Consider the following 26,942-nt stretch of genomic DNA (forward strand, 5'->3'; position numbering starts at 1 on the left):
CCTTTGGGCCTGGGGGCCGCTGCAGGGCAGAGAGCTGGAGCCTGTGCCCTATGCCAGGCACTATTCTGGGTGCTTTGCTCTTGAGTTCCCCCAAGCCCCATGAAGCCTGTCGTGTCTGAAAGTTTGGTGGGCAGTGGAAAAGAAGCAGGGATGGCAAAAATGATGGTTGTGCCAGAACTTTGGCCCTGATGGAGAAGGGGAGCAGGCAGAAGGCCTGGTGTCTGGTATGGGGTCAGGTGGAGTGGCAGGGGTGCTGGGGTAGGGCAGGCCAAGAGTGGCCTTGACTGGAGGTGGGGGCTGTTTAGGAGGCTGGCGGGGGAGAAACCTGGGATCACCTTAACAAAACAAGGGACAAAGACACCATTCAGCTTCCTCCTTCAGAACCCACAGGAGGACATCCAGTGTGCAGGACCTGGGCATTCCTCGTTCTGCTGTTTGCCAGGTGGCAAGGCAGCTGGAGAACCATGGAGATTTGCTATTCATTCATTACACACCAGGCACTGTGTAGAGCACATGCTTGGTGTCACCCTGGGCAGTGTGAGGGCCAGCTGAGACTGGAGACCATCAGTCTGCTGGTTGCCAGGTGTTAAAGCTGTGATGTGTCTTCCCAAAAGGCTCCAGCAGCAGCAGGTACAGTACTAGGGAGCTGGCAGGAGAGGCTGCAAGGGCCCCCATGAGATCCAGCTTGGGAGTGGTCCAAACGGTCTGGCCAGGGGGCTCTGGGTCCATACAGGCCAAGGGGAGATTTGCAGGGAGCCCAAGGAATAGCGAGAAAATCGAGAAAGCTCTGGTCTGGTCTGAAGCTCTGGTTGTAGAGGGCCTTCTCTTCCAGACTCATTGCCAGTAGACCCTTCCCATCCATCACAGCAGGCTGCAGCTCACCCAGAGTAATGAAAGGCTGGGTCAAGGGCTGAGGGAGATAGGTGTGTGCGTGTGTTGGGGGGTGGAGGGTGGCCACTGGGTTGGGCCTGGGCCAAGGGAAAGGGAAAAGAGACAGGGCAGGAAGACGGTGGTGACGCCAGGGGTGGACAGCCCTAGTTTCCTCTCCTGAGGTAGGCAGCAGGAAGCCCAGCCCTCCTGCTTCCCAAGGTGCTTCCTGCAGATAAGGGAGACTCCTAGGCCCCTTCCTGCTCCCTGCTCCCAGCCCCCACCTCCCATCCTGTCCCCACACTCAATGTCCTCAATGCAGGCCACACCAATGGCCTTGGGAGGGGCCTCCTGGGGCTTCACTTCCCCGGCAGGGAGGGTCCACCCAGGCTTGAGAGCAGGCAGGACCAGACCCACAGACAGCCCTGGAACCTCAGCTCGGTCACGTCCTGGGAAGGTAGAAATTGTTCCTCAAAGGTAGCGGAGGGGAAGCAGCAACCCAGTGGTCGCTGAGAAGGCCCTTCTCTGGCGGGGGCTGGTCAGAAAACCCCTGTATGGGGTCAGGTAGCGCTTTTTGGCGGGGCAAGGGGAGTCGGGTGGATCTGCGGAGAAGGGAGCTTCTCCTGGGGGTGTCAATCACTGTTCTGTGTGGTGTCAGGGTATTTCTCAAAAGACCCAGGTTGCCAGAGAGAGGGATAGGGAGATTTTCTTGTGTGTGGTGGGCCAGGGCAGCCCAAGGTTATTCCTGGGAGCTCCACAGTAACCAGTTTTGTGGGGGATCCAGGGCTGCTAGTGGAGAGGGTGGGGGAGGTTGGTGCTTAGGGGCTGTTTTCCGCCAGAGGCAGAGGGCTTCCAGCCAGGCTGTTCCCTGAAGGTGATCCAGTGGGTGCCGTCAGAGGGTGAGTGGATCACTGCGGAGTCAGGGGCTGCTTTTCTTAGGTGGGGGGTTCAGCGCAGGTACGCTGTGCGAGGCAGTAGACTCCGGGACCCAGGGCTGCTCCGTCCTTGGGGCTGCGCGAAGCGCTGGGGCCTGGGCATTTCCGCGGCTGTGCCTGTGCGAGGCCGGGGCTGGCACGCGCCACGCGGGCGGCGCCTGAGCTAGTTTCCTCGCCGAGCTCCCCTCCTCCGCCCACTCGGCCCCCCTCCCGCGTTGCCAGGACAACGCGCGAAACTAAAATTCACTTCCCCATCGCAGGTGGAGACTAGTGGCGCCCCCTCCCCTAAGCCCTTCTCGCAGGTCGCGCCCCCATCCTCCGTCGCTAAGGTGACGGGGAAGGGGCGCCCGGCGGCGGAGGGGGCCGACCGGCCGAGGGCCGCAGAGCAGGGCCTGGGGGTCCAGAGTGAACTCCCCGAAGTCCGCCGCGGGGTGCCGCGGGACCCCGCTGGGCGCGGTCAGAGGCTGATGCTGGGGGGGCGCTCTCATCGCGGGGCCGGCCCGACCCTGCCCCGCGCGGGGCGCGCGGCCCTCGGAGCCCAGGGCTGGGGCAGGGTTGACCCCCATCCCCTCCGGGCCTGGAGTGGGGGTCCGCAGAGTTCAGAGAGGTCTCCACCCGGGGGGCTTAATTCTCCTTGTTCCTTCCCGTGCCTGGCCTGTGGTCCTGCCCCGACGCGGCCCCCACCCAGCTCCACGACCCGCTGACGCCCCTCGCCCGGTGGTCCGCGACGCTCGCCCGCAGCGGAAGCGCGGCGTGGCCCTCGCCGCTCAGCCACTCCCCCGCGAGGGCTAGGGCGCCCCCATCCCGGCGCGGCCCCCGGCCCCCGCCCCACGTCCGGACCCCCGCCCTCCGGCTCGCGGACTGCCCCCGCGCGCGCGGGACCCTGCGCGGACCCCCGCGCCTGGTCCCGGGCCTCCCGCCCCCGCCTCCGGCGCGGCCCCCTCGCCACCCCCGCCTCGCTCCCGGCTCAGGCCCCCTCCCCCCGCCGCCCCCGCCCCCGGGGAAGGCAGGCGCCGAGCGGAGCCGGGGCCGATGCAGCTGAGTCGCGCCGCCGCCGCCGCTGCCGCTGCCGCGGAGCCCCCGGAGCCGCTGTCCCCTGAGCCGGCCCCGGCCCCGGCCCCCCCCGGCCCCCTCCCGCGCAGCGCGGCCGGCGGGGCTCCGGCGGGGGGCCAGGGGGGGCCGGGGCGCCGCGCGGAGTCCCCGTGCGCCCGGCTCCCGGCCGCGGGTAGCCCCGGCGCGGGCGTGGGGATGGACGGCCCCGGGGCCAGCGCTGTGGTCGTGCGCGTCGGCATTCCGGACCTGCAGCAGACGGTGAGCCCCCGAGACCCCGCCGCGCCCTTCGTGACTTGCTCGCGGTGCCCCCGCCGGGCGCGCCCCGCGCCCAGGACCCCCGGCCGCGGCTACTCACCCCTCCCCCGCCGCCTCCGCGGGACCCTCCCCATCTCCGGGTGGGGGCGGGGCCCGGGGAAGCCCAGCCCCGGGGCGGGGCCTCGGCCGCAGTGCGTGGAGGCGCGGGTCCCGGCTGGGCTCCGAGCCTCGCCCTCCCTCCCGCCGGGCGCGGGGCGCGGAGCGCGGTGCCCGGCGCCTCGCGCGGGGCCGGGCGGGCGGGTCCTTGCTCACGAGCCCGCTCCGCCGCAGAAGTGTCTGCGCCTGGACCCGACCGCGCCCGTGTGGGCCGCCAAGCAGCGCGTGCTCTGCGCCCTCAACCACAGCCTGCAGGACGCGCTCAACTACGGGCTCTTCCAGCCGCCCTCCAGAGGCCGTGCCGGCAAGTTCCTGGATGAGGAGCGGCTCCTGCAAGAGTACCCGCCCAACCTGGACACGCCCCTGCCCTACCTGGAGGTGTCGAGCGGGCCCGGGGCAGGGGTGGGGGAGGCGCTTAGGCTGCGACCCCGAGCGCCGTGGCAGGAGCGGCGAAGGGCTGGCATTGAGACGCAGGGAAGGAGTTGGTGTGGGGGCAGTGCGCTGCGAGCGGTGTGTGCATGGGCAGTGTGAGCAGCGTGCGGGGTGAGCTGTGTTGCAGTGTGGGCAGGGAGAACAGTGTAGACAGGGTATGTGGTGCGTGCAAGACGTGTGTAGTACACAGTGAGCGGTGTGCAGCACATGCAGTCAGCGTGCGTGGTGTGAGCAGTTTGAGCGGCGTGTGCAGTCAGCAACCAGTATTGCTCCGCAATGAAGAGTGTGAGAAGTGAGTGCCCAGAGGGTTAGGTGGTGTAAGCAGTTGTCTGTGTGCATGTTCGTCCCCTGCTCCCCACTGTAAGGTCTTCTGAAGTGGGCCTGAGTGTCCTCTGCTCAGTCATGACGTAAAGGTGCCCTTCTATGAAGGGGGGTGGACAGAGACTGAGTCATGACAGTGTGATCTTGTAGTTTGGGGAAGGGGGAGGGTAATAACCCCAGTAGGCACTGAAATAAGAGGGTAGCTGAGGTCAAGGCTGACCTGACTTCCATGGTGGCACAGGGAATTGGGGTAAGTTCTACTTGGAGAGGGAGTAGAGAGGGGATGCCTAGGAAGGTAAGACTGGCATCCGATGTTGGGAGAGGAGTGGGGTTTTCCAGGGAGCCTTGGGGATGAGAATGAGGCAGGGTGGGAACCTGCCACTTAGAGATGGCCATGTACTCACCTTCCCTGGTGCCACATGCCACATTCAGTGTGGTGGGTAGGTGTCAGCTGTCAGCTGTGTGTCCACACTGGTGTGTGTCTGGGCCTTGCAGGGCTGTGAAGTGGCACTGCCCTGGAGGTGTGTGCAGGAGGGTCCTGTGATGGCGAGCAGTATATGTGTGAGAGCAGATGCTGGTGGTCACCAGTTGCTCACTTCGCTGGGGTGGGTACTTTCTCTCCACCTTTTCTTTATCTGAGCAGTTTCGATACAAGCGGCGTGTTTATGCCCAGAACCTCATTGATGACAAGCAGTTTGCAAAGCTGCACACAAAGGTAAAGAGGTCATTGTGGGAAGGGGGCCCCCCCACCATGGTCTCTGTCCCAAACTCTAGCTTAGGGTTGACCATGACCCTCCAACCCCAGCTTTGGCCCATTCTGTTGTCAGGGGTCCAGATATGGATTTTGGAGGCTGCTGGAGAGCTGGGCACAGATTCCAGGACCATGGCCAGAGATGGCTAGTCCTGTGATGGGTCCAGTTAAATCAGACTCTTGCTGTCCCCTAGCCAAGGGGGTGGAGTGTCCTGTAAGAGGCCAGGTGGGAGAGAAGCAGACAGACATCTGATGTGTTGGTTGTTGGGGACAAGAGGCCCAGTGCTTGTTGCCAGCTGGTGCTGGCCAGTATTGTGATTAGGCATCTCACGAATGCTCTCCCTGGCGGGACTCTTGTTACTCCATTTCATGTGAGGAAACTGCATGGCAGAGGGGTCAAGTCACTTACTTGTGATGTGCAGTCACGAGCTGGGCCCAGACCTGTCTGACTGCCCCATTCCCTGGCCAATGTGTGAGGTGTCTTTACTCTTGGGCACCACCTCTGAGCTCGCGAGACTTGGGAGTGCTGTATTACTTCCTCCGAACGTCCTTGGGAAAGATGGGTGTCTTACTCCGCCCCGTGGTCAGACTCCTGGAGCCCTCACCCCAGCTCTGTGGCTGGTGTGTGTGTGCTTGTTGGACAATTCCTTGATGGACTCTGTAGCTTAGGGTAGGGCCCTGTGCCCTATGACTCCATTTGTAACCCCAGATCTTTAGGCTTCAGAACCAGGCATTTCCGCTGCCCATGGCAGGTGGTGGTCAGTAGCCCTGGCTCTGTGGCTAGGCAGGCATCATGTCAGAAAGGTCCTTGACTCCCTCCACTGCTCCTTGTGTGAGCCTATCACCTAGGCCACTGCCCTGAAGTTACCTTTCTCCTGACTTCTTCCCAGTGACCAATAGAACATGCGTGTCTTATTCCTCAGTGAGTCCTGCTTGTTTGGGGGATGCACTTGAACCTCTCCTCACAGCCCTGGGCTCTCTCCCCTCCTGCCCTGGGACTGACTGAGGTCTCTCCCTGGAGTCTCTGCACAGGCTCTTCCCTTGGTTGAAATGAACTTCCTCAAGTTCCATTGCCCCAACCCATGGCAGTGGTCCCTAGCTGCCCCCTCCTGCCTGCTGCATGCTGAGTGTTCACAGAGGCCGTAGGCTGGGGTACCTTGCCTTGTGTGTGCGGTGTCCCTGCCATGTGGTGCTGTTGAGGCTTTGCTGGGTGAACTGACTCAGAACTGGGTAAATGAACAGAAGGCCAAGTTGTGTTGTAGGCGGCCCCAAGGGTCAGCCATGGGGTGAGCTGGTGAGCAAGAAGGACAAGAGAAATCTTGGGAATGATGAGCTTTTGGGGTTGTCATGGGGCTGGCTCAGGGCTCTTCTAGTCTGAGCAGGTTGGGGCATGAGAGCCAGGAGGCAGAGCCAGGGCAGTGACTGAGGTTGAGGCTGTGGCCTCGCTTGGGCGTGATGAGGGAGACTGACTGTGGCAAGGCAGGCTGTGCCTAGCCTACGGTTGGGTTTGGGTGTCAGGACTCAGGGAAGGTCTCTGAATGGCACCACGGGTCAAGCCAACCTGGAATCAGAACCAAGACTCGGTGCAGGGCCTCAGGTGACAGGTCAGACCACGGGGTGGAGCAGTGGGTGGCCCGAAGCTTACTGGAGGAAACGGGGGTGGCCATGACACCCAGCTGTCTGAGGCACTTGGCATTCCAGGCGAACCTGAAGAAATTCATGGACTATGTCCAGCTGCACAGCACAGACAAGGTGGCCCGCCTTCTGGACAAGGGACTGGACCCCAATTTCCACGACCCTGATTCAGGAGGTGAGGAGCAGAGCAGAGAGGGACTGTCCTTTGAGTGGTTAGGACCCTAACTTTGATCTGCCCCTTGAACCCAGAGTGCCCTCTGAGTCTTGCGGCCCAGCTGGACAATGCCACAGACCTGCTGAAGGTGCTGAGGAACGGTGGTGCTCACCTGGACTTCCGCACCCGGGATGGGCTCACTGCTGTGCATTGTGCCACCCGGCAGAGGAATGCAGGGGCATTGACGGTCAGCGAGGGGCCCTGTCTGGAGGGGACGTGGCCTGGTGGGGTGGGGAGGAAGCCAGGCCTGTAATGAATGTTGAACTGCCTCCCCTCAGACCCTGCTGGACCTGGGGGCTTCACCCGACTACAAGGACAGCCGCGGCCTGACAGCCCTGTACCACAGTGCCCTGGGGGGTGGGGACGCCCTCTGCTGTGAGCTGCTTCTCCACGACCACGCACAGCTGGGAACTACTGATGAGAATGGCTGGCAGGAGATCCACCAGGTGGGTAGGGAGTGTGCTACAGGGCCTGGCGTGGGGCAGGTGGGGCACAGGCTCTGTCCTGGCCGCTGGAGCACATCCCTCCTCCCTAGGCCTGCCGCTTCGGGCACGTGCAGCACCTGGAGCACCTGCTGTTCTACGGAGCCAACATGGGTGCCCAGAATGCCTCGGGAAACACGGCACTGCATATCTGTGCTCTCTACAACCAGGTGCGACCACACATGCTGTACCTGTGCAGGTGCAGTGCCTGTTTTGAGTGCAGCAAAGCACGCCTGTGTGCACATTCACACTGACTGTGTGCTGCTCCACGCGTCCTGTGTCTCTGTGTCCTGCAGTGAGTCGTGGTGGTAGGATGGCCTTGTGGGCCTACCTATGCAGTCTGCCCCCTGAGTGCACACGTATCGTGTGTACGTGTGGGCCCCCGAGGTCATCCTGGTGAAAACTAACATATCCAGACCCCCGGGGCTGGTGGGACCTTCCCCGGCATACCTACCTGGCTCAGGTGTGCAGAGAACATGTAGGCGTAGTGCCACATCGTACACGCTCGTGTGTACCTGTGTGTGCCGGCCACTGCACCTGGCCCGTTTCTCCAGCCACCCAGTGTGACCCCTGCTGCCTCCTGACAGGAGAGTTGTGCTCGAGTCCTGCTCTTCCGAGGAGCCAACAAGGATGTTCGCAATTACAATAGTCAGACGGCCTTCCAGGTACGTGCGGTTCCCTGGGGCAGGCCGTCTGTCTCTGTGTGCTTTAACTTTTCCAAACTTTGGTTTTCTGGAAGGAAGAGGGGAGCATGCACTCCCATGACTGGCATGGGAGGCGGTGCACAGGGCAGGCCAGTGGTGGGTGTTGGATGCCCAGGCAGAGAGGAGGATTCAGGGGCTGGGGCAGCGGGAGGGGCAGTCAAGAAGAGGGGAGAACAGGTGTGGGCATGACCCCTAAAGGCAGGCAGGGATACAGAGCTCAAACCCAAGAGGGTGCCACCCTGACTCCTGACGTCCCAGTGATGCCCCCGAGCCCCTTGTTTGGCCAAGCTGGTTGGCATTGGCTGGGTAGTGGCCTGGAATATGTCATGGGGGCTGGTGGGCCACCAAAAGAGCGAGGATCTGCTCTCAGTAGGAACACAGACCTCTGGTGAGGGTAGAGGCAGTGGTGCGGGGATTGGGGCACATCTGGTAGTAGATACATCAGGGCCCGTCAGGTGGCAGGATGCAGGGCCACAGGAAGATGAGGGTTGCGTGTGGCTGATCCAGGAGTGATGGTCGTGTGGATGGGCAGATTAGAAGTTCTGGGAGTGTGTCCCATTATGCCTGGGGCCATCTCACGGCCTGGGAGTCCTCTGGTCCTGGGCAGACGGGGTGGTGGGTCTCTACTCAACAGGGCGTGTGTGTAGCACCCTGTGACTGCTGTCTGTAAGCAGCTGACCCAGTTAGACTGGAGTGTTGTGACTTGAGAAGAAGGGCTGTCTGGGGAGGAAGACTGCAGAGCAGTCTCGGAGCCCCTCGGCAGCATGCGGTCTGGTCCCCTAGACCTCCTTGCTGCCCTCCGTGTCGTGACCTCCCCTTTCTTCCAGGTGGCCATCATTGCAGGGAACTTTGAGCTTGCAGAGGTCATCAAGACCCACAAAGACTCAGATGTTGGTGAGTCCTGCCCACCCATGGGCCTTGTTCAGTGTGGATTTGTGTGGGTGCTCAAGGACAGTAGCGACATGTCAGGGGCCCCCAGCTCTAAGCCCAGGGTCTGTGACTCCGGCAGGCGTGGGTGATAGACCACAGGAAGGGCCTATGTTGATGAACAGACTTTTCAGTCAGGGCCAAGAGCATGGTGAGCCAGGCTAGCCCTGGGCTTAGGGTTGACCTTAGGCCAGGGTTTGTGTTTTCCTCGTAGGTCCGAGGAAGGGCTGTTTGGGGGCACAGGGCTGTGGATCTCATTCCAGCCTGGAATATGGAAGCATTCAGGTGACTGTAGTGTGCTCTTAGTGTTGCAGAGATCTCACGAACATACGTGGAGAGGTAGCAACAGTGAAGACTGAGATGGACAGGGTGGGGCCTCCAGGCCAGGGCCCCCCAGGCCAGGCTCCTGGCGACCCGTGTGTTGGGGGATGACTGGCTTGCAAGTGACTCGTGGTCCTTGGAGGAAGACCAGAATCTGCACATGCAGCCTGGCCCAGGACAGGCAGGAGGAAGGGCCGGCACACACTCTTGCGCCCTGGGGAATGTGTGCTAAGCCAGACCATCCTGTGTAGGGTGGGGAGATTGGGCCTGCAGGAGTCCTCGAACCTCCCTCCAGGAGAGTGCTGGCCATGCCCTCTGGCTCCTGAGTGGAATGGGCTTCTGTGTCTGTGGCTCTCTCTGGAACATGGCCTCCCAACCCACTTTCTGCCCGAGTACTTACTTGGGGGTCCCCATTTTCTGTTTCTTTAAAAAGTGAAGTGGCAGTGGGCAGCCCAGGGCTGGGCTGTTGGTATGGTCAGAATCTCACTGGTCTTGATGAGTGCGGTGAGGGCTGGGGCTAGACTTGGGGTGAGGTTGAGGTTAAGTTGATAATGTCTTTAGGGATCTGTCCTCTGTGGCAGTTCCCCCTGAACCACTCCTCTCCACAAAGCCCTTGGAGCCCCAGCAGGGTGAGGGCCATGATGGCAGTGGGCAGACCCTCCTCTGCAGAGACCCTCCTCTGTGTACAGCCCGTAGGTTCGGGTCCAGGTTATGGCTAGGAGAGAACCGTGGTCAAGTTTGGATTTGAATCAGGGCCAGGATAGGCTGATGGGTGTGGCATCTTACCTGGGATTGCTGTGGGCCCTCTTCTGCTGTGGGCATCTGGCGTGGGAGAGCTGTGAAGGTCTGTGGGGCCTCACTTCTTCTTTAGTGAAGTGAGGTCTTCACCACTGCCCAAGTCCCTCCCCACCCTAGCCTCCTACAGCTGGACTCCGGGAAGTAGGTGGCTTCCAGCTAGTTGACTGGAGGGAAGGGGCTTGTTTGTGGTCTAGGCTGAGAGGCAGGAAGACCCTGCTGCCGTCCTCCTAGGTCTCCAGGGCACTAGTGGAGGCTTGCTGTCCTGCCCCAGGTGTGCTCGTGTGGTTGGGGTGAGGTCCACTGTCCCCGTGCTGCAGAGTAGGCCTGTGTCACCAGCCTGCTGTGGTCATTGGCTCCGTTGGCCACACCCCCTTGCCAGCTCAGCTGTCATGATGTTCCTGTGACACACCATTATCCTTTGCGCAGGTCGAGGCATTCATGAGGTTTACTCTGAGCCCCTAATCTCAAGTCGCCCTCAACAACCCCCAAAGGTTGATTATTGGATTTGTGGCAGGCCCTGTGTGTGAACCTGGGGATTCAGGGTCTATCCTTCTTACCCCTCCCCCTCTGCACACAGTCACTCAAGGACATTGCCTAAATGGCCCTTGGAGTTACATGTCCCACTCTGGGTAGGGCCTGCATGTAGGAGAAGCTGGAGGGGGATATGCCCACCCATCTGGCTCCTTATTCAACTGTGAAAGGGCCCTCTGGGGGGTCCAGGGAAACGTGTCATCTTCCTGCCTCTTGGCAGCCCGCAGGCTTTGGGCAGGGTCCCTGGCCTGGCAGTGGCAGTGTGTGCATGCCGCCTGACTTGGGCCTCCTCCTCTTATCCTCTCAGGCACACACTCCTTGCACACGTGTTCTTGGGGACTTGGAGTTCCACAGTGCCTTGGACGAGTACCCTGGGGCGGCACATCCTGAGTAGTGACCACATGGTTCCGACTCAGCCAGCCTGGGTGGCGCTCAGGTTCCGCCCCGAGAGCCAGCTCCAGGGGCAGCAGAGCTGGGGTCCTGCCGCCATGCTGGGCAATGGGCATGGACCTGACTTGAAAGACAATGCCCAGCAGGCACATCTAGCCCATAGCTCCCATCTCATACCACGAAAATTTAATTGAACAGTTCTGTGGCATTGCTTCCATTCACAATGTTGTGCAACCAATTCTATTAAACCCCAAAACATTTTTATTTCCCCCAAACAACTGCAGACACACTAAGCAGTCATTCTGCATTGCCCTTTCCCCAGCCTGTTGCATGCACACACTTTCTCTCTGTGGATTTCCCTTTTATGCCCTTCCATGTAAACAGAATTATGCAGTGTGACCCTCTATGTTTGGCCTCTTTAGTTCAACATATGTTTGACGTTCGTCTACCTTGTAGGGTGTTTCACTACTTTATTCCTTTTTATGGCTGAATAATATTCCATTTTATGTGACATTTTGTTTATCCATTAATGGATATGTAGGTTATTTCTACCCACCCTCCCCGCATTGCCCCTGGCTTGGTACTAGGGATTGAACCCAGCGGTGCTCTACTACTGGGCTGCAATCCCCAGCCTTTTTTATTTTTATTTAATTTTTAATTTAAAAATTTTTTGCTGATATTGGGGCTTGAACCCAGGGCTGCAAGCTCTCTCTCATGGAGTCACTTTGATGCCTTTTGATGTCAAAAGTTTTTAACTTTATAAGATCCAATGTATCTCTTTGTTTGTTTTTGACTTGGAGTCTCCCTGTGCTGCCCAGGCTGGTCTTAAACTCCTGGGCTCAAGTGATCCTCTTATCTCAGCCTTCCAAGCAGTTGGGACTACAGGCACATACCACTGTACCTGGCTAGTGTTTCTTCTATCACTCATGCTTTTGATGTCATATTTAATAATCCACTACCAAATTTAAGATCATTTAAGCATATTTCCATTTTAGAGACTTTGTTAGAATGTTCTGTGATCATTACTGGGGAGAGGTAGCACTCTGCCAGAGGGAGGCCTTGATCGGAACCCAGTTGGTGGTTTCTGATTGGAGCTGTTTCTGGTTTCAGTTTACTCTTTACAGTCGTCTTTGGTGTGTTCACATAGGAATTTAAAGTGCAGAGCCACCCCTATCAAAAGGCTTCCCAGTTAGAATTTTTAAAAATCGGCTCCCTGCTTTTGGTCAGCCTCTTGTTTATGAGTGATCGATCAAAACCTGGATGTAAGTGCCACCACCATGGCTGGCTGTCCCCTGGGAACTCCTGTGGCATGTGCTAGATTGCTGAAGGAAGAGTCCTTCAGTTGTTCACCTCATCTTCCTTGCTCTGAATACACCGTGAACCCCTCTGGCATCCTGTGGATGCCTGCACACATATTTAGGCCTCGAGAGGACACAGTGTGCTGCAGTGTGACTGTCGGACGGTGACACACAGAGACCAGATGCTTCCTAGCCAAGAGCCTATAACCAACCGAACTAATTTTTCTATGGAGCAAAAGAAAAGCAAAGATCAGTGACTACAGTGAGCTGTAAATTCAGTCTGTATCCAGAGGGAGTCAGCCAAAGAGATTCTAGATTTGGACTCAAAGAAGGTTGTTTCCTGGCTTGCAGTTTGGACAGTTGGTCATGGCACTGGGTGTCTTGCTGAGCTCCCCAGTGAACACTCAGGGGTGGGGCTTGTTCCTGGAATCACATCCAGGTATCCTTCTGCAGCTTGTGGGGTTTCAGGAACAGGGTGGTTCTTGTTAGTGATTCCAAGTTGGAGAAGAGGGAGAAAACTTAGATCGGAGGAGTCTAGAGCTCAAGCTCCAGTCCAGTTCACGCAGACGATAGAACCGGAAAACAGTGAGCTGGGGCTGGAGCCTCATAACAGGCGGACTGTGGTTTTCTTCCAAGGCATGATTTTTCTCTCTGTAATTGTCCCACTTTCTGCCAAGGTAATCAGAGCAAGACTGATCTGAATGCACAGTAATTCAGCCTTGTGAAACCTGGCTGGAGTTTGTGTAAAGTCAGCACAGATGGTAGTGGCCTGTGTAAGCCCTTTACTTGGGTGTAGTTGGAACTTTTTATAAGGAACCCTAGATGGGACTTATTAAAAAACTTTGAAAGCTAGATGTCAAATCAAGGCAAACTTCAGACCTCACCTACAGTGCCTGTAGATCTAGGAAATTCTGTCTCCTGAGGTCCTAAAAACACCTTGAGGTTTGGGGACCAGCCGGGAGGTATCAGTTTTTACTTATTGTGAGACTGAGAACGGTGGAAGGCAGCTTCCTTCACACGTTCCCAAGTAGCGACATTCCAGTTACGACCTTGGTTGACACAACCTGTGTTTCCAATCATACCTTCTCATGAAGAGAGAGGTTCTTTTTCTTTTTTTATTGCGGTGCTGGGGATTTGAACCCAGGGCCTTGTGCTTGCAAGGCAAGCACTCTACAACTGAGCTATCTCCCCAGCCCCAAGAAAGAGGTTCTTATTGAACCTGTGCAAATAACTGTTGCCACATAATAAAAATATACATGGTTACTTTTCCAAATTTTAGAGGAGCAGATAGGGAGAAAAATATTTCAATATTACTGTTAAAAGTCTAATTTACTAAATTGCTGAAAGCTATAAATAACTTAAAAGGAAAAAATGTTTCCTTAAATCTGGAAAATAGAAAATGAACCACTAACATTTCAAATAAAGTCATAAAATCATTGTCCTCATCAAGTTTGAGTGCCTGTCATTAATTATTGTTCTGCTAGACCTTCGTCAGCAGTCTAGTCAAACTACTGTTTTTTTTTTTTTTTTTGTTTGTTTTTTTTTTCTGTCTTCAGAGAGGGGGATTTTGCTGGGCACAGTGGCACATGCCTGTAATACCAATGACTTGGGAGGCTGAGGCAGGAGTATTGAGAGCTGCAAAGCCAGCCTCAGCAACAGCAAGGTGCTCAGCAACTTAGTTAGACCTTGTCTCCAAATAAAATACAAAATAGGGCTGGGGATGTGGCTCAGTAGGCAAGTGACCCTGAGTTCAGTTCTTGGTATCTCCCCCAATGAGAAGAGGGGGTCTTGCTGTATTGCTAGCCTGGCCCCTCTCTCCTGGGCCCTGGTGCAGCTGGGCCATGGGCGATTGCCACCACACCTGCAGAACTTGCCCAGAACACACCCTTCTGGTTCGCACTGCTGCCAGAAGCTGCTCTTCCCAGCCACGCAGGTCAGCCACTTGTACTAATAGGACGTCTACTTCTTGGTAGCCTCAGTCTCTAGGGAAGACTAGTAAGACTGCAGTGTTTAATGTTGGTGTTTTGTCTTTCGTTAACACCCAAATATAATTAACTTCTTTACCATATAAAGGCAAGGTGCCAGAGTGTGTGTACTTTAACTTTGTGTTTTTGAACCCAGGGACACTGTGCCACATCCTCAACCCTTTTACTTTTTGAGACAGGATTTTGCTAAGTTGCCCACTGGCCCGAAATTTGATCCTCTTGCCTCAGCTCTGGAGTTGCAGGGATGACAGGCCTACAGCACTGCACCCAGCTGACCTTTCCCTATTTTAACATAGGAATGATTTAGGCACTTAATGATTATCCAATATTTAATTTAACTTTAAGATTTTAAGTTACCAAAGAACATTTTGAAACTATTTTTAAGTAGGCATATTCTATAAAATGTTAATTATTTTCAAAAAATTTATTAGTGAACTGTTTTTTTTTTAATTTTTATTTACAGTTAACTAACTTGTTCTTTTTCTGTGGTGGGAGGTTTGCTGGGAATCAGACCCAGGCATTGCTTCTGCAGGCAAGAGCTCTATTGCTGAGCTGCACCCCTCACCCTGATTTACTGTTCTTAGCAAATTTGCTTGAATTACCCATGAAAAATTCAGTGAGACACTAAACAAAGCCCACACTGAAGGCCTTTGGGAAGTGCTATCCCAAAATATGCTGCTTTGGGTGTCTCGGTCACCTGACCTCCAAGGCGTTTGTAGAGAGCAAGGGAGGGGAGGGGCTTGCTTTGGATGCCCTGTCCTGTCTGAAGTCAGATGCTCCCACAAACCCAGTGTCCTCTGTCTCCTCTTTATGCCATAATCCTGTTCTGCTTTATTTCTGTTGAGAAATAAGGTAGGATTAAAAAATGTCACAGAAGCCGAGAAGCTAAAAAGTTAAACATGGTTCTACCCTCCGTTTTCTCCTTCTGTGAGTCTTGTGTCAAGCAGTTCATTTTCACTGTATGTTTTGCTTTTAGGTTAACTTATGGTTCATGGTCTTAAACATCTAGAAGAGACCATACAAATCTGTCTGACCAGCAGCCCAGGAAAAACTGACATTGTCAAAATATTCCTATTCTTGTTTTACTAACAATTTAAAAACTGACTTTATTACCAGGGATCTACCTAAATCATGTGAACTTAGGGGGAAAAAACCCAAAACACATTTGGGCATTTTCTCTATTTCTGAGAACTGTAGGAATGATTCACATGCATGCTCATTTATCCCTAAACCAATTTGAATAGAACTTTCTTAAAGGATTTATCAATTGTTTTAGTAGTAGTACCATATAAAAGATCACATGTCACTAACATTCATACAAAAATACACATAAAACAGGCTGGGGTGTAGCTCAGTCGTAGAGTGCTTGCCTAGTGTGCACTAGGGTTGATTTCCAGCAATACACACGCACACACGCAGGAAAAAAAAAAAAAGGGAGAAGTCTTTTGGGGCTGACTAGATTGATCGGAATTCCTAAAGAAAAACAAAACTGCCCAGTGGGCTGTGTAATCTGTAACAGATTTGTCTTTTGTCTGTAGGTCTGGTGGATTGACCATGCTAGGAATGGCTTTCCATGGTCATCTGAGGGTTTCATGCTTTTTCTGGCCCTGTGTGGACCCCATGTGGGGATACTGTGGCCCTGGGTGCCACCTCAGAGTGACAGGCAACCTCGGGTCTATCACTATATGCTTGGTTACACGAGCTTGGGGCAGAGCCCATGAGCAAGGCAGTGAAGGGTTGAGCCCTGGTGGTGTTGCTCTGAGATTTTGACCTAAGCACTGGGGGTTAAAAAGCAGACTGATGACCTGACTTTATAAACACTGACCTAGTTCTTTTCTCTTCCTTTGGGGTGGGCCTGTAAATTACGAACAGGCAGTGGCAGGAAGACAAGTCAGACACCTCTGCATGCTACTCAAGATGCAGTTTCTGAGGTGTTCAGAGTTCCCTGCCCCCTTTCTTATGCCGTAATAGACAAATAGTTTTGTTTAGTTAAACAAGCCATACTGTGGCCCCAAACTTGTAGATGATTCAGTAACATTCTCCATTTCCCTAGAAAAGTACAGGTTCCCAGATGGAGTCCCAGACTCCTTGGATTAAATAAACTGGCAATTCCCTGCCTTCCTGGGACCTTTCATACCAAGATATTTTACCAAAGCCAGTCAGCACCTGTCTGGTTTCTGTTGTGACTTTAGAACCCAGCGCGGATCAGGACTCACTCAGATGAACTGTACACCAGTGGCAGAGCCCAGGAAGCTGTGGGAGCCCCCACCCTCCCCCAGCCAGGCTTTGTTTGCTTCTTGCTCCTGTCAAATCTCTCATTTTGAATGCAAGATCTGATGAAAGAAAAACTGAAGCACATTTAAATTTTAAAGAGTTTGGGTGTTCTGCAATCGTGAAAGGTATGGAGGTAGTCTGCCGGGAGGGGCACAGGGAAGGCACTTCTAAACGGTGTCTATGGAAGCAGGACAAAGTGACTTTTTGGTTTGGAACCTAGTGGGTGGATTCTGATTGGAGCTGTTTCTCATTCAGTTTACTGTTTACAGTGGGCTTTAGTGTGTTCGTGTAGGAAGTTAAAGTGGAGCCACACCCATCTAATGGCTTCCCGGTTAGAAAAAAACCAGAATGGTAGAAAAGAATTCTAAGAGTTTTATGGGTTTGGCTGGTATGCTTAGGCCATCGATCTATTTTAAGTTAATGTATATGATGTGAGTAGAAATCTGTCTTCATTCTTTTGTATATGGATGTCCAATTGTCTGGTGCTGTTTATTGAAAAGATTCTCATTCTTATCCTGTTGAATGGCCTTGGCATCCTTGTCAAAATCATGTGGCCGTAGATATGTGGGTTCATTTCTGGGTTCTCAGTTGTATCCCATTGGGTCTACATGTTTATTTTTGGGGGGTACTTCTCTACCGCTGAACTACAAGTCCTTTTACTTTTTTAAACATTTAATTTTTATTTTATTATCATATTTTAGTTGTAGATGGACACAGTACCTTTATTTATTTTTATGTGGTGCTGAGGATTGAACCCAGTATGTCACAGGTGGTAAGGCAAGTGTTCTTCCACTAAGCTACACCACCAACCCCTTTTTAATTTGTATTATTTTGTGGTGCTGGGAATCAAACCCAGGATAGCTGCTCTATCACTGAGCTACATCCTCAGCTACCTATTTGTTTATTTATTTATTTTTTTAAATTTTGAGATAGGGTCTTGCTAAGTTGCTTAGGGCGTCACTGAATTACCCTGGCTGGCCTTGCACTCGGCAGTCCTCCTGCCTCGGACTCCCAAGTTGCTGGGATTACAGGTGTGCGCCACATGCCTGGCCTATTTGTTGGTTCTTACACCGGCACCCCTGTGGTTTTGATTATGGTGGTTTTGGTAAGTTTTTAATTAGGATGTTTCAACTCCAGAGGTTTCCTTCATTTTGTTCCTCTTTTTTGATACTGTTCACTGTATAACTCCATAGAAAGTTTTGAGGTTGGGAGGTTTCAAATCAGGTTCTTTCAACTTTGTTCATCTTTTTTTGATAGTGTTTTGTTTAATCAGGGCCCCTTGCAATTCTATGTGGATTTGAGGATTTTTTTTTCTATTTCTGCAAAAAAGGAACTTTGATAGACTTGCATTGACTCTGTAATCATTCTGTATAAGACTGACATCTTAACAATATTCCAGTCAATGGCATGAGATTTCCCTCCATTTATTTAGGTCTTCTTTGAGAAATGTTTTGTCATGTTTGGTATACAAATCTTTTACTTTCTTAGTTAAATTATTCTTGAGTATTTTATTTTTTGAATGCTATTACAAATGGAGTTATCTTAATTTTCTTTTGGATTGCTCACTGCTGATGTATAGAACCAGGTGATTTTTGTACATCTTGTACCCCAAGATTTTGCTCACCTTGTTTATTCACTTTTGTAGCTTTCTTGGTGGATTCTTTGGATTTTCTATGTATAGGATCGTGCCATCTGCAAATAGAGGTAAATTTGCCTCTGCCTTCCCAATCTGGATGCCTTTCATTTGTTTTCTTTTCTTTTTTTTTCTTTCTTTTTCTTGTTTTTCCTCTAATTGCTCTGCTAGAGTTTCTAGCACAGTGCTGAATATTGGTCATGAAAGTGGACCTCTTGACTGGTCTCCTGACTCTAGGGAGAACCTTTTGACCTTCTGCCACTGAGCTGATATTGGCTGTGGGTTTTTAACAAGTGTGTCTTGTCATGTTGAGGATGTTTCCCTCTAGTGTTTGGAGTGTCCTTCTGTCCTCTCAGTGGAAATGGTCATAAAGGTTTCCTCCTCTGTTGTATTGATGTGATGCATCACATTAATTTCAGTGGTCTCTAGATAGGTTTCTTTTCTTCTCTTTGTTTTAGTGCTGAGGATTGAACCCAGGGGTGCTCCATCACTGAGCTACATTCCCAGCCTTTAAACATTTTTTTTTTTCACATATATTTTTAGTTGTTGATGGACCTTTATTTTATTCACTTATTTATATGTGGTGCTGAGAATTGAACTCAGTACTTCACATGTGCTAGGCAAGCACTCTGCCACTGAGACACAAACCCAACCCCTCCCCAGCCTTTTTTATTTTATTTTGAGTCAGGGTCTAAGTTGCTGAGGCTGGAAATTTAGGAACTTGGGATCCTCCTGCCTCAGCCTCTCCAGTTACTAGGATTATAAGCGTGTGCTACTGTGCCCAGCTGGGTTTTTCCTTTGTCATGTCTTTATCTGGCCTTGGCATCAGAGTAATACTGGTCCCAAAGAATGAATCGGGGAGTGTTGCCCTTGTTCTGTTTTGGAAGCCTGAGGAGGGTTGTTGCTGACTCTTCAGATGTGGCAGGGCCCACAGTGATGCTGTGTGGTTGGACTTCTCTTTCTTAGGAGGTTTGTGATTTCTGAATTGCAAACCTTGGTTGTTATAGGTCTGCTTAGATTTTCTATTTCTTTGTCGGTCTGTTTTGTTGATATGTTTTATTCTAGGAATTCGTTCATCTTGTCTAGCTTATCTGATTTTGGGGGTGTTAGTCAGCTTTTCATTACTGTGACCAAAATACCTGACAAAATAGCTTCAAGGAGGAAAAATTTTGGGGGCTCATGGTTTCAGAGTTTCAATTCATGTCAGCTGACTCCATTTCTCTGAATTCGAGGTGAGGCAGAAAGACCATCATGGTGGAAGGACATGGTGGAGGAAAGCTTCTCAGCCTATGGCAAGCCAGGAAGCAAAGACAAGGCCCCTGTGAGAGAGAAGCCAGAGACAAAATATAATCCCCAAGGATATGCCCCCCAGTGACCTACTTTCTTCAATCAAGCCCAGTTTCCACTCAGTAGCCCATTCATATTATTAACCCATCAAATGGATTTATACACTGATTAGGTTTCAACTCTCATAATCCAAATATTTCACCTTTGAACATTCTTCATTGTCTATGGCATGAACTTATTAGGGGACACCTCATATCCAAACTGTTCATAGCATTATTTTTTATTTTTAATTTCTGTAAGTTAGATAGTAATGCCACAAATATTTCTGGTTTTAGCTGTTTTTGTCCATCTTCTCTCTTTTTTAGTCTAAGTTTTGCCAATTCTGTTGATACTTATAGAGACAACTTTTCATTTCATTGATTCTCTGTTGGTTTTCTATTTTGTTTATCATCTCTGCTCTGATCTTATTATTCCCATTCCTCTGATAACTTTCCTTCCTTTTGCTAGGTTAGTTTGTTCTTTTTCTAGTTCCTTGAGGTGTACAATTAGGTTATTAGTTTGAGATCTCCCCCCTCCTTTTTGGTATGGAGATTAATCCAGGTCTTTGCTCATGCTGTACCCCAGCCCAACTCCTTTTTAAATGTAGATGTTTATAGCTATAAATTTACCTTTAAGTGTTGCTTTTGCTATATACTATCACTTTTGTTATGCTGTATTTTTGTTTTTGTCTCAAAATTGTTTCTATTTTTTTTAAACTAGAGATTTTTTTTTAATTGTTAATGGGCCTTCATTTTATTCATTTATTTATGGATGGTGCTGAGAATCGAACCTAGTATCTCACACATGTGAGGCAAGTGCTCTACTACTGAGCCACAACCCCAGCCCTCTAATTTTCCATTTAATTTCTTTTTTGATGTGGTTGTTAAAGAGTATGGTATTTAAACTGGGCATGATGGTGCACACCTGTAATTCCAGTTACTCAGGAGGCTGAGGCAGGAGGATCAAAGTTTGAGGCTAGCCTGGGCAACTTAAACTCTGTCTCAAAGAATAAAAAAAGGTCTGGGGATGCAGCTTAGCCCTGGTTTAATCCTCAGTCACACACATGGGTAAGTGTGTACACACAGAGTGTGGCATTTAATTTCCATATACACATTTTCCAATTTCCTTCTGTTTTTATTTTTAGCTTCATTCCATTGTGCTTGAAGAAGATACTTTGTATGATTTTAGTCTTTTTAAAAATATATTGAGACTAGACTTGTTTTGTTGTCAAATATATGGTCTGTGCTGTTCCAGGTGTACTTGAGAATTCGCCTGTGTGCTCTCTGCTGGGTAGGAGTACCTGCATGCCTGTGAGGTGGATTGACTTAGGTCTCCTGTCTCTTCACTGCTCTTCTCTTCAGGGGTTCTGTCCTCTGTGGACAGTTCAGTGTTGGTGTCTACAGTTGCCCTGGTGACTGCCTATTTCCTCTTCAATCATGTCACTGTTGGCTTCTGATATTTCAATATTCTGTTGTTTGGTGCACATGTGTTAATAATCATTAGTCTTTGTGATTAGTTGAGACTTTTACTGATGTACAATGTCCTTTGTCTCATTTTAAAATTGTAAAGTTGTTTTGTCTGATACGAATATAGGCCCCAGCTCTCTTTTAATTTCTATTTATGTGAGAAATTCTTTAACTCTTGACCTATTTATGCCTTTGGATCTAAAGTGATTTTCTAAGTATCATATAGTTGGGTCATCATTATCTCCTTTTTAGATAAAGTTTTATTGGAACACAAATATGCCCATTTCCTTATGTATTTATTCACAATACTGTGGCAGAATTACATGTAGAGACTATTTGACTTTCAGAGAAGCCTGAGATAGTTACCATCTGGTTCCTTACAGAAGTTTGCTGAAACTTCGTTTTTTTTTTTTTTTTTTTTTTTTTTTTTTGTGGTGCTGGGGATTGAACCCAGGGCCTTGTTCCTGCAAGGCAAGCACTCTACCGACTGAGCTATCTCCCCAGCCCTGAAACTTGGTCTTATCAACAAACTTCTGGCTGTAGGTCACCCTTAAGCAGTCTTACATATCAGTGGTCTGGTGCTATTGGTCATGGCTGTTTTGTGTCGACTGAAGCTCATGAAACGAGAAACCGAGAACAGATCTGGGCCTCATCAGACTGAGAGGATAGCGGCTATGTTTGTCCCTGCAGCCGGAGTTAGAGGCAGCTTGGCTGGGATGTGGCCTCTCTGTGGTGGCTTTAGTTATAGAGTGGCCAACTGTCAGTTTGCCTGAGACAAGCAGTTCCTAGAACACAGGATTTTAGTTTTAAATCTTGGGCAAACTGGGACAGTCGGTCACCCAGCTGGCTCTTCAGAGTCTCACCTGTGCCCCTCCACTCCAGTACCATTCAGGGAGACCCCCAGCTACGCGAAGCGGCGGAGACTGGCTGGTCCCAGTGGCTTGGCATCGCCTCGGCCTCTGCAGCGCTCAGCCAGCGACATCAACCTGAAGGGTGAGGCACAGCCAGCAGCCTCCCCTGGGCCCTCTCTGCGAAGCCTCCCCCACCAGCTGCTGCTTCAGCGGCTGCAGGAGGAGAAAGACCGTGATCGTGATGGCGACCAGGAGAATGATGTCGGTGGCCCTTCTGCAAGCAGGGGCAGCCAAAGCAAGATCAGGTAGGAGGGGGCTGGGAGGCCCTGGTGGGGGGCGGGGTGCCAGCACTGGACCAGGTGTGGCGGTGGGGGCAGGGAGAGATGACGCCTGGCCTTGTGCAGTGATGGTCTGGGGTCTGAGGTAGGGACTCCGAGGCCCTTGACAGGCCTCCCTGAATGGAGGAGGGAAGAAGGTGAGGCCCGTGGGCTGGAGCAGGCTTACCCATACTGGTCTCTGGTTGAAGCTGGGGCTTGCTCTAGACAGTGAGCAGCTGAGGGTGTGGTTAGAAAGCTCACTGCAACATCAGGGCTGTCGTGATTGAGTGAGGGATGCCTCTTCACAAAGCCTCAGAACCTGCACATGACTTCCAGCCCTGTCTGCACGGCATTCCCCCATCCCCAGCCCTGTCTACCTATGGAACTCTTTACCACCCCCTGTGCCCCAGGACACTGAGAAATTAGGGACATATAAGAGATTTGAAGTCCCCAGAACTTAGAGGAGGAGGTGTGGACTGACGCCTATTGAAGTGGCAGGCTGCACAGTGGGGCTGGGGTGCCAAGGTCTCAGATCACCACTGTACTGAGTTCTCCTTGGTAAGGTGGGATAATCTCATCCAAGGCATTCCTTTTGAAAAGCCTTCCAGGGTGCTGGAGAGGCATGTCTGCTGGGACCCTGGTGCACTGCATGGGCAGCCCCTGCTGGTTGTGGTGTCTGTGTTCCTTGTACCTTGAGAGCAGGAGCTGTATTTGCGTATTGCTGTTTTCCAAGAGCCAGGCACATAGAAGGTGTTCGAAGACATTGTTGGATGAAAGTGTTATAATAACAGTGTGTTGTTTTCTGATGGCAGCCAGCTCTTAGAATCCTATCACTTGGTGCAGCATTGAACAGAGTAGCAAATGTGTCATTTCCATTCACCTCAGTGGCTTTTGAGTCTGTACCCTGATAACACCATGCTGTAGTCCTGATGCCCAGTTTAGGTCAGAAAAGTCATAGGACTAGGAATCGGTTACCTGGGCCCAGGTACTTGGTAGTGAGCTTGAGGTGTGGCAGGAGCTCCTGGTAGGCTTTCCAGGTGCCCTTGCCCCTGTTCATGAAGCCCAAACTCAGTGGTGACTTTAGTGTCTGTTTATTCCTAGACTTGTTGGACCCCCAAGGCTGTCTGTCCTGCCCCAAATTCAGCTCTCCTCTGAAGCTTTCACATAACCCCTTGGGTTTCTAAAGAACAAATGGCCCCGTGGCTGAAAGAATGTATTCAGGATGTTGCCATTTCTCAGAAGGGCTTCTCCTGAGTCTGAGCCTTGTGGCTGCCACAGCTTCCTGCATCCGCTTGTGTGTTCATTCACCTTTCAGCAGATGCAAAACGAAGAATTGCATGTTAGGGCCCCAGCTTGGCTCCTCTGAGATGGCAGGGTTCTCCTCTTCCCTACGAACACTGGATAGGTGCCTGGAATACCAGATGTGGTGGGAGCTCACCGCAGGGGCCCCAACCCGGTTTCAGGACATGGATAGCTGGGCCCAATATGAAGAAGCAGTTAGGTGGGCAGTGATCTAGGTATTGGGCTGTCCTGGTGAGTGGACAGGGGTCTGTGGTCCTCAGGAGGGGGATCAAAGAAGTTTGGTGCACTCAGGAAGGACAACCTCAGGGGCAGAGAAAACCTGTGGTCAATGGACAGAAGATGGCACTTGTGTAAGCGGTGTGGGGCTCTGACTCCCCTTGTAGGCTGAGCCCGGTGTGTAGCCCCTGGAAGCCCAGAAATGTGATCTGCAGGCTCTGGCCCCAGCACCACACTGCTGAGCCTAGAAGGGTGAGTTTGGAGGAGTTTGGAGCTGAGAGTGGGTAACTTAATGGCCAGCAGAATGGGCCAGATCAGAGTACTTCAGTTGTTGGTTGCAGTGTGGCGAAGGGCTCAGAGGAAGGAGAGGGAAGGTGTCCACACATATGGCTGGAGCATAGCAAGTACCCCAGTCTGGGAGAGCTTGGCCCATTGGCCCAAAATGTGAACTTGGCCTGCTAGGTGCTAGGGAGCCAGGGCAGGCTTTTGAGCAAAGTGGAGGCGGAGGGCTGAGTGCCCAGGACGGAGGAGTGGTGTGGGGAGAGTGGTGAGCATGTAGTGGGCAAGGGCAGCAGGGAAAGGTGTCCAGGACAGAGGACACAGGCCTCTGTGGAGAGAGGGGATTGGGGCGTCAGGGTATGAGGAGGCCAAGCTCTGAGACCTGCTGCGCCCCTCCCTGCCCTTCCCCAGCACCGGCGTCTTTTTCGGCGCCCAGAGACCCGCCCATCCATCCCCGGTGCCCACCTGGCAGCCACACAAGCCCCCTTACGCCGCACCCCTGTTCGGCCTAGCGGGGTCCGCGGGGCGCGGGGGAGCGGGGCCGGAGTCAGGCGGCCGCCGCCGCCCGCAGAGGGAGGAGCCGGCGGAGGAGGCGGGGCGCGGGGCGGCCGCGGCATGGAGCGAGCCCGGCGCGCCCGGGAGCGCAGCCCCGCGGCCCCGGAGCCCTGAGCGGGCGCGGCTCGTGCGCTGGCGGGAGCGGGCCGGGCGCGGCGGCGCGGCCCATGGAGCGGCCCCGGGCCGGGCCCCCGGCGGGCGGGCGGGCGGCCGGCGGGCGGCGGGCGCTGCGGCGGCAGCTGCGGTGAGGCCGGCGGCGGGGCCGGGCCGTGCGCCATGGAGGCCCCGGGCGCCGGCTTCGCGTGCCCGCTGCCCCCCGGCATCGCGTCCGTCACCTACGTGTTCGTCTACAGCCCAAGCGGGCCCGGCGGCCCCGGCCCTGCGCCCGGCCCGGGCCCGGCGCCCCCCGCGTCCCCCGCGCCACCGCCCCGGGGCCCGAAGAGGAAACTTTACAGCGCCGTCCCCGGCCGCAAGTTCATCGCGGTGAAGGCGCACAGCCCGCAGGGCGAGGGGGAGATCCCGCTGCACCGCGGCGAGGCCGTGAAGGGTGAGGGGCGCGGGGGGCGGGGCCGGCGTGGCGGAGCCTGGTGGTCCGGTGGTGGGGGTGGCCCCGGCCTTGCTGGATGCGCTCGGCCGAGTTCCTGTGTCCCCGTCAAGGGCTCTGGCTGATGAACTCCTGTCATGTGGCTCTGTCTGTCATGATAGAGCCTCAGCTCTTGTCATGGGTGCCTCTGTGTCATGATGGGGGCTGATGTCACCAGGGTCCCTGTATTTGAAGGACCCTGTCCCATTACAGGGCTTCCTGGCATGTGTCACTTCTTAGGCTTCTTCACTGGGAATCCTTGGGATGTGGTGCGGTCCTTGCTGTCCTGGGGGAGATCCGACAGTGTGTGTCTGTGCACTCTGCATGTTTCTGTCACAGGGCTGTTTTGGGGGGTTTGAGCCCCTCCGTCATGGGGATCTGTGCCATCACTGGGGCCCCTTCCTCCAGTGCTCTGAGGCAGCAGGGCATGAGAGCCCAAGGTAGAAGCAGTTGTGCGGGTCAGCCCTCCTGACATCGTATGGTTTAACCCATCGACCAGCACAATGACCCTGAGCTTTTGGCTGTGACCCCTGGGTGGGTGTCAGAGCCAGGAGGGTGGAGGGACAGTGGTCATCGGGGACAAGAGCAGGAGTGGCCCCTGTCTCTGCCTTCTGTCCCATCTAGTGTGTCCATCTGTGTCTCTCTGTCCCCCACATGCCTGTCCTGTGCTGAGCCCATCTGTTCATTTCCCTCTTCTGTTGGGCCCCAAAATCTCCCCCCCAGGGAAGAATCTGGGAGGATGTGGGAAGAGGAAGGGAGCCAGGGTGAGGGTCATGGGCAGAACCTATTCCTGAGGTGGCTGGGAGGCCACTGTTCTGCAGCTCCACACTGCTCTCACACCCTGTCTGGCTTCCATCCTCCAGTGCTCAGCATCGGGGAAGGCGGCTTCTGGGAGGGGACCGTGAAGGGTCGCACAGGCTGGTTCCCAGCTGACTGTGTGGAAGAGGTGCAGATGCGACAGTATGACACACGGCGTGGTGAGTGACCTAGGCCCCCAGGCAGTTCCTGAGGACACCACCCTTCCAGCCTCCCTTGGGTCTCTTGGGCACTAAATCTGGACATTGACAGGGGAAAGATGAGGCGTGCACTCAGACACACCCAAAGTAGATGCAAACTTGTGCACATGGCACAGACACGGTGAATGCACAGCGTGTTAAGCTTTTGAACATGTGTGCATGCAACCTGACAGTGTGCACACCACAAAATCACCTGTGATGTGCCCACAGGAGGCACACCCTCGTGACCATGCCTCTGGGTGAATGATCCCATACGTGACTCCTGTGACTGTAACCACCCCTCCTGCATAGTCCCCACAGAAATATCAGGTGCTCGGAGCTTGCAATTCATGTGTGGCTGGCAGACCAGTAAGGAGGTCAGTGTGAGAAAAGAGGCGTTTTTCCAAAGTGGACAGATTGTCAAAGTGGGCAGAGCAGGAGGCCTGAACTAGCCAAGAGGAAACGAGGCCAGTCAGGCCCCACGGGGCAGTTGTGGGTACCCTGGGGCTGTGGTGGTCCGAGGGCCACCAATGAGGGATGACCCCTGTCCTCAGCCAGAAGAATAATATGAAGGTGAACGTTCCAGCTCCTAGAGGTGCTGAGTGGCCTCAGTCCAAGCCTGCTGAACACCTGGGCTTCCAGAAAGGTCCCCCTCTGGGTCCTGCTAGTAGATACGGTGGCTAGTCCTTTGCAGCACACTACACAGGCTGTTTGGTCAGTCTGGGATATACCTTTGCAGTGAGCCCTCAGTTCCTAGGCATACCCATGAGATTACTTCTGGCACAGAGAACTGATGGGATGAAGGAGCCCCTCCTGAGTGGTTACTGGTGATCGTCAGTTTGTGTCGGATCTAGGTATTTATTTCCTTCCTTCTGCATGTGAAAGGTTTGGGTCTAGGGTTGCTGAGTCCCCTTCCCTGGTTAGTTTCCCAGGGGAGTCCATCCTCTCTGTGGCTAGTACCCCTACCCTATGCCCAATTTGGCAGAGGCCTAGGGAGGCAGGACCTTGCCTGCTGACCCACTGCTGGCCAGGTGCCTTTGCTCTTTCACATGGCTGTTCCCTAACCTCCTGAGGTCCTTCTGGTGGCCCT

At 53.3% G+C, this 26,942-nt stretch overlaps 1 protein-coding gene across 1 annotated transcript in view; it reads left to right on the forward strand.

The window, feature by feature from the left end:
* Positions 1–1,188: 1,188 nt before the first annotated feature.
* Positions 1,189–26,942, forward strand: part of SHANK3 (SH3 and multiple ankyrin repeat domains 3) — a 55,188-nt gene continuing 29,434 nt past the window's right edge. Inside the window, exons 1-14 of the mRNA XM_079141269.1 lie at positions 1,189–1,324; positions 1,707–1,766; positions 2,491–3,113; positions 3,441–3,644; positions 4,663–4,734; positions 6,472–6,580; positions 6,655–6,806; positions 6,898–7,065; positions 7,155–7,271; positions 7,689–7,766; positions 8,633–8,699; positions 21,637–21,910; positions 24,628–24,821; positions 25,721–25,834. Of these exons, the coding sequence (XP_078997395.1) occupies positions 2,835–3,113; positions 3,441–3,644; positions 4,663–4,734; positions 6,472–6,580; positions 6,655–6,806; positions 6,898–7,065; positions 7,155–7,271; positions 7,689–7,766; positions 8,633–8,699; positions 21,637–21,910; positions 24,628–24,821; positions 25,721–25,834 (1,828 nt within the window). The 5' untranslated portion in view covers positions 1,189–1,324; positions 1,707–1,766; positions 2,491–2,834. The remainder of the gene's footprint in view (positions 1,325–1,706; positions 1,767–2,490; positions 3,114–3,440; positions 3,645–4,662; positions 4,735–6,471; positions 6,581–6,654; positions 6,807–6,897; positions 7,066–7,154; positions 7,272–7,688; positions 7,767–8,632; positions 8,700–21,636; positions 21,911–24,627; positions 24,822–25,720; positions 25,835–26,942) is intronic.

Source organism: Sciurus vulgaris, assembly GCF_902686455.1.
Source record: "Sciurus vulgaris genome assembly, chromosome: 5".
NCBI classification, from domain to species: domain Eukaryota; kingdom Metazoa; phylum Chordata; class Mammalia; order Rodentia; family Sciuridae; genus Sciurus; species Sciurus vulgaris.